General features: G+C 36.9%; 1 protein-coding gene across 2 annotated transcripts in view; it reads left to right on the forward strand.

Moving 5' to 3' along the window:
- Window positions 1–7,500, forward strand: part of LOC138014603 (NLR family CARD domain-containing protein 3-like) — a 203,076-nt gene that overhangs the window by 14,693 nt on the left and 180,883 nt on the right. For both annotated transcript variants that reach the window (XM_068861729.1, XM_068861731.1), the window contains one exon: window positions 253–321. In XM_068861729.1, the coding sequence (XP_068717830.1) occupies window positions 253–321 (69 nt within the window). The remainder of the gene's footprint in view (window positions 1–252; window positions 322–7,500) is intronic.

Below are 7,500 nucleotides of genomic sequence, written 5' to 3' on the forward strand. Positions count from 1 at the left end.
TGAGATTTTCCTTTAGAGGCATTAAAAATTGTAATTTCCAAGTAAATTGATGTATACATCTACCTTGAAAATATGAAACAACATTGATGCTCGCACCCAGTGTTGGTGATGAAATGTATTCCACCTTATTGTAATTAGGCTCTAGACACCTGTCTGCTCCTATGGTCAGGTTTTGGAGAGACTGTGACCACACCACTGTGCAAAAGATTTCTGTTAAAATGTGGCTGACCTTCATTAATTGTTTTTCTTTAGGTGCATGCAACATGGAATTTGAGCTGGCAAATGCACAGAAAAGAAAACGAGAGGAAAGCCAATATGGAGGTTAGTTCAAATCAAATCAAATCAGTTTATTAACTCTATTTTTAAAATTATATCCGCCTCAGTAGGTAAATCTACTTTAACACCAAGATCATTAAGCCAGTCCGAGAGATCCTTCCAGAACGAGAGAACATAGGGGCAGGAAGTAAACAAGTGCTCTAGAGATTCGTCCGCATCTGCACAAAAAGAACAGTCAGATGATAGTTTCATAATCTTTTTCAAATAGACATTCGTTACTAAATATCTATTTGATATTTTGTACTGAAATTGTCGAGTCTTTGAATCCATTGCAACAGTGAAAGGAAGGCTATACATCCTCTTCCAATCTAAAACGACATTACCATATTCTGCTTCGTATTTCGATTGAGCTGTCGGTTGTTTAATAACCCTAAAGCGAAGTTCTTTGTACACGGCCTCAGAAACCACTTTGCTAAGCGCTACATTTTGACCATTCAAACAAAGTTGAGTATGGTTCTCTGAATCAAAAGGCTCTGGATTGACATACTGATATATCTGTAAAGACTGACGATACTTTGTTGGCAAAGCATCGCACAATGCAATTAATTGGAAGGCGTCGAGAGGTGATATATCTAATTTCCAAAAATTACGCCAGGGTGCCAATCTATTTTTTCCGAGCGCTAAATCACGTAATGAAATTATCCCTTTATCAACAAGTCTACGATTATAAACAGACTTACCATCAACACAAATATGCTTATTATTCCAAATAATAACTTCGGACAGTGTTTCTTGCGAAATATCGTAAGTATTCATCCTACTCGCAACTGAACGTTGCCCAAAGCAGCAAAGACATTCTTCGTAGAACCTCGGAAGCTTCACTTGCAATTTCTTCACATCAAAATTGCAGCTTATGCAATGAATTTATAAAATGAATTTACCTTCAACCGATTTCAAATAATACGATAGAATGGTCTTCCAGCTGCTAGGCTCATTACTGGCGAATTCTTGCAGCATAGTATTCTCTGAGTCTTAATCATAGATTCCAAGTGTGGAGCTTTAAGACCGCCATCCTCAATATCATTGATAAGCGTTAGACGTTTAACTTTATCATTACCCTTCCAAATAAAATCGAAAATTAATTTATTTGCCTCAGATATGATCTCTTTGTTAAGGCTTATCATACCAGCAAGATACATAAATATTGGAACTATAAATGTCTTAACGATCTGAATTCTGCCTATAATGGTTAGGTCTCTCCACTTCCATATCTTTAATTTTGTTTTGATGGAGTCAATTATTTCATCAAAGTTTAGCTTCTGTTTAAGGAGAAGTATACCCCTAAGATTTTTAAGGCTTTCTTGACTTTGATATTATGCAATTCATAGTCATCACTTACTGCAGGATCTTGATTACCCAAAAACATTATTTCCGATTTCGCAAAATTAATCTTGAGACCTTAAAGCAGACCGATTTCTTTTACAAGCTTAAGAAAATTAACTAGAGAGCGATCGTCCCGCAAAAAAGCTGTCAAGTCGTCAGCAAAGAGTCCCATTTTCATTTCCTCATTATTAACATCGATTCCTCGAATGCTTTTGTCACTACGGAGATTGATTGCTAATATTTCCATGCAAATAATGAACAGATATGCCGAGAGGGGCTCCCCTTGTCGCACACCTCTCTGCAATTGAAAGGGTCCGGTAGAAAAACCATTATTTAAAACACAGCTCGAGATATTATTATAGAATGTATATACCCACTGTTTAAAGGACGGGCCAAAATTAAGAACAGAGAGGGCCTCAAAAATAAAGTTCCTGCTTACTGAATCAAAAGCCTTTTGAAAGTCAATGGCAATAATTTTTCCGTTAATATTGTGGGTCTCAGTATACTCCAATATATCCTCAATCGCTCTCACTGTATCAAACACAGTCCTTCCCTTAACATACGCGCTTTGATTATGATGTATAATTTGGGGTAATACAGTCTCTAGTCTTCTCGCAATTGCCTTGGAACCAATTTTGACACCCACATTAATTAATGATATTGGCCTACAATTGGAAATATTTCTTTTGTCCTTGTCTTTCTTTTCTAGTAAAGTTATAACTAGTTGTTTTTGACAATTAGACAGCTGCCCATATTCGTACGCACTGTTAAGGCAGCAGACAACAAGGTCTCCGACCACATCCCAAAAAGCTCTGTAGAACTCAACTGTGAGTCCATCGTTTCCAGGCGATTTATTACAGGCAAAAAGATGAAGAACACACATGTTGCGGCATCATCATATGAGACTTTACGTATGTCCTGATTCTTTAAAAAGGAGTCATAAACATTCGCTGATGGGATTAGCTCCTCCTCCTTATACAGATCGGCGTAAAAGCGTTCTATCTCTTTCATCACTCGTTTTGGATCAGAGATTAAATAACCATCTTTACTAAATATTTTCTAACCGAACTCTTGCTCTTTTTATGACATTCGAGACTGAGAATGATAGCGCCTTGAGAAAGGTATTCGTAGATAGAATTGTATTCACCTTTTAGCATCTCTAGTTTCTCGATATTTTCGGAAGTGGGATCAGTACTGCAGTCGTCTCACATTGCTTCAGTAAAGTTTCAATCTGAGATAAGTTCTCCCTTCTTTCACGAGCCCTTTCCTTGCTGTATTTTATTGTCACCTGTCTAACTCTGTACTTAATTAAATCTCATAAAGCTCTTTTGTCGGTGACATCCTTGAATTCGTTCAACCAGACCGGAGTACTCTGATTTATTAGAGTCACATAGTATCGTTAGTGAGACTACTGAATTTCCAGTAGGAAGGGCCATGATTCTGTTTCTCTATAGTACTAAAATGAAGAAACATCGCGGAATGATCAGAATTTATAGAAGGAATAATGTCTGCATCTTCAACGTCATCTTGACAGGCGTCACTAATTAGCCAGAAGTCTAACCTTCTTTGAATGAACGGCTTTCGTTGTCTCCAAGTAAAACGTTTTTTGTCTGCGTTTCTCACTCTCCATATATTTGTCAAGTCATAATCAAGGCACATATCCTGAATACACTTGACTGAATCTTTTTTGGTCGGAGTACCGCCCGAACAGTCAAGGTTAGGGTCAAAAGTAACGTTAAAGTCACCACCTATAATTATCTTGTTTTCAAAGTCACCACAAAAAAGATCGAGCGCGTCATTTAAATTTCTAAAAAACACACTTTGTTGCTGTACCTTATTGGGCGCATAAATATTCACAAAGGTATAATTTGAGCCTTGCACAACAGCTTCTAACAAAATGTAGCGGCCTTCGCAGTCCGGGTTTAATGCCTTCAACTCAAATTCTAGATCTTCTCTGACAAGAATCATCACACCACAGCTATGGTTTGTACCGTGAGCAAAAAACTCCCTTACCTTTCCACTGCGTCTTCCACATGCTTTCCACTTCGGGTGTACTATACGTTTCTTGTAGAAAAATGATATCCTGTTTCTGTTTCTTCAGCCAAAGAAATATAGCCTTTTTGACTGCGAACGAATCCCTCTTACCTTAAGCGAGAGTAATTTAAAATCTATGTTTTGCTTTTCGTTGACCATCTTGTGCTAGCAAGTCTAAGCTTAAACGACGTCCTCCTCGCCAAAACGCTCGTAATTTTCTCATTGTAAAAATAAAACGGTAAGGCAACTAAAATGTATAAATTACATAACTGACAAGTATGACAAAAATAACGAAGAGATAAAACACAGATTACAAAGACTGCGGATAATTATATCCGAGATGCAGTCCATTGGGATTGAAACTCTGACATCATTATAGATGTCTTGGGAGGCTGGTCAAGCAAGTTGGACACTAGTATTAGGGAATTGCTAGGAAGGAGAAGCAAAGATGTGCTGACGAACATGCAAAAATCAGTGTTGTGAAGAACAATGAATATTGCACGGACGTTCAAGCTGTCATGATGCCGAACTGAAGCGAAAGAGTAATTTTAATTTGAATGTATCATACAGATGTTTTTACTGCATATAATAATAATAATAATAATACTAATAATAATAATAATAATAATGATAATGATAATGATAATGATAATGATAATGATAATGATAATGATAATGATAATGATAATAATAATAATAATAATAATTGTAACATGAGACTTACAAACTGAACGTTTCAAAGAGAAATATTTTTTATTTGAATACTATTTCCACCGCACGCTTCTTGTATAATAAAACTATACCATGTAGAATTAAGAACATCTTTAAGAACGTTTCAGCCTCACAACGCCAAATTATATAAGAACGTTCAGCCTTAGTTCCAAAATTTGACGTTTTTATAAAAACAAAAGTGTATAATTTGCTTTCTGGGGTTAGACCGGGGGTTGGAGACAGGAGCTCCGCGTTTAGGCTTTGCTATATCTATATATTACTGATGGGGTCATGAGCTTAAACATAAAATTAAAAAAACTATATTTATGTACAAAACAAGTTATAAGGGGTTGTAATGGTCTCCATACATAATTTACAAATTATAAGCGAGAGTGCATTTAGCCGGTCTGTAATGTCGTAAAACATATTATTTTCAAATTTGCTGCAATTCATGCAATCGAAGCTGACTTACACTGATTATTTGTTGACGAGTACCAGGACAGATTTTAAGTTACAATTTGAGTTCTTTCTGCTGACAATTTAAACATTTGAGGGATATTTCAATTCCTGCGATCTGGTGCAATGGGAGTTTGTAGTGTCTTGCTTTCTCACTTTACAACGTGCACGAATGTCAGATCAGTGGCTTATCAGCTAGAGGTTTGCATTTTCAAGGGGGTGGTCCGGGTTAATTTTCGGCACATTTACAATACTTTCTTTCCCTCGACAAACTAAAATAAGTCCCACTGACTTTAGTACATCGTTTGTTTTGATTGAAAAAATGTGTCTCGTTATGATTCTCTGCAGTTGAAACGTTTCAAGTATATTACACAGGGAACTCTTTGCAATTCCCAAATAGGGACAAAAATGGTGAATTTATGGGCTTTGATTGGTATTTCCCAAACTGGGAAAATGCTACAAAAACCAATCTTGGGTTTAAAAATACCCATTATATCCCCAAAGATGGGATAAACTTGACCCAGTTTAAACCCAGGAATGGGATTAAATTGACCCAGTTTAAACCCAGTAATGGGATTCAATTGACCCAATGTTAACCCAGTAATGGGATAAACGTGATCCAGTTTAAACACAGTTCTGGGATTAAATTGACCCAGTTTAAACCCAGTAATTGGATTAAACTGGCCCAGTTTAAACTCAGCATTATGCTGGGAATTAATTGAGCCAGTTTAAACCCAGTAATTGGATAAAATTGACCCAGTTTAAATCCAGTGATGGGATTAAACTGATCCAGTTTAAGTGCAGTAAAAACTTGACTTAAATGGGATTATATTGCATTACAGAAAATTCTCTAAGTAGTCGCAACTATGTTAACAGCAACAGTTTATTATTGGTACTCACTGGGATAATCAAGATAAATACATATGACAATGTTATTATTATAGCTTTGCTTTATAATCAAAATAAATCCAATGCGAAATCTAAAGGTGAGACTTTCTGTGCAAATATACATTTATAACATACTACCGGTATCTTACTAACCACAAACATCAGTATCAAAATTTAAACCACAAATGCCAAGATATAGTAACATGCACATAAATTCCACTAAATGATGGCCAATTTGATAATATCAGAGTGAATAAGATTGTACAGCAGATAGTGCAAGCATTACTACATGTAACTAAATTGTTTGCATCTGTCCAAAAGACACTGACTTATTGCACTGCATTTTGTTTCACAGATTAAATAAAATCATGCTCACACAATAACTTGCTTACAAGTACAGTACCGCTCAAAAGTAAGTTACCAGTCTCGTCTCCTTTCTCGCGAGACGAGTGTCTCGTCTCTAGAGACGAGAGTCTCGCCTCGTGAGACGAGACACTTTTCTCTAGAGACGGGACTCGTCTCGCGAGAATCACTGAAGCGGCAAGATTGGCATAAATTTTTATAGAAGTCCGATGGTTACACGAACGTTTGCGAATTCAAACGACAAAACGACGCTCATGGCGAGCGTGAAACTTAACATGAATCAAAATTACAATACTGTTATAACCGAGAAATATATCATGCCAATTGACAACATTTTAGTGCGGTGGCATTGTAAACAGATCTCAGTGAAATTCTCGAGGAACTGTGCTTTCGGAAACACCGTATGAAATTGAACGAATTCAGATTGTTTGTGCCGAATTACAGCTGTTTTGCCTGCAGTTCGTTACTCCCACATTTAAGTCGATCCGCCGACACGTTTTAATGTAAATGACTGCAAGCAAGTAGAAAGTTCATATACAATAAGACTTAGCTGCTACAGTAAACGAAAACAGACTCGAGTTTTATGACTTCACTTTTGAGAATGTCATCCACATTCAACAGTGAGATTATTTTCACTGTCACGCAACAACAACAAAAAAAAAGAAAAATTCGAAACCGTTTACTGAGAAAGGCCAAGAACTTGAACTGCTGTATGAAACAAAATTTATTGCCCACCTCTCCAATTCTCAGGTCTGTGCGGTACATCTTATCTAAGTTATTTGTCGAAGCGTTACACGCAACTTTAAGTAATAGAGCGCTTTGTGAAGATGCAGCGCGGTCGACGAACGTTTGCCATGAAAGCGCCTATTTTTCGTTCATGAATTAAACAATGTGTATGAACAAATCTCCTAAAGTCGCGGCTACATAAGCGACTTTTTGCTCGCGCCGGTGATGCGATTTGAAAATTTTGTCGCGTCGCCAGCGCGCGATGAAAGTCTGAACAGGCGACGCGAAAGCAGAAAAAAAAAACACTCGTCATCCAACGTGAAGGAACTGCCTCGGGAGAATGAATCCTCAAAGAAAAGAGAAAAAGAAAACAGCTCTTTTAGGAGCCACCAAATGTAATAAAAGTCATGACCATAGTAATAAAAGTTTTTTTTCATTAACCGCACTGATGCGATCATGATGAGCAATAACAACCCACAACCGCGTTCTCTTCGCCTGATAAACTCGCTTGAATTTGAAAGACAAATTTTTATGGCAGTTCGATGGATTTAAGCTTTAAGTACTGCTGCAGGAAATTGATCGATCGATTAACAGTGTTTACATGCGGTCGTGCAAGTTCATCGAAACATTTCTTCTCGAAATCAACTTCATACAGTGTATGTA

This window comes from Montipora capricornis, chromosome 8, assembly GCF_036669925.1.
Source record: "Montipora capricornis isolate CH-2021 chromosome 8, ASM3666992v2, whole genome shotgun sequence".
Lineage (NCBI taxonomy): Eukaryota > Metazoa > Cnidaria > Anthozoa > Scleractinia > Acroporidae > Montipora > Montipora capricornis.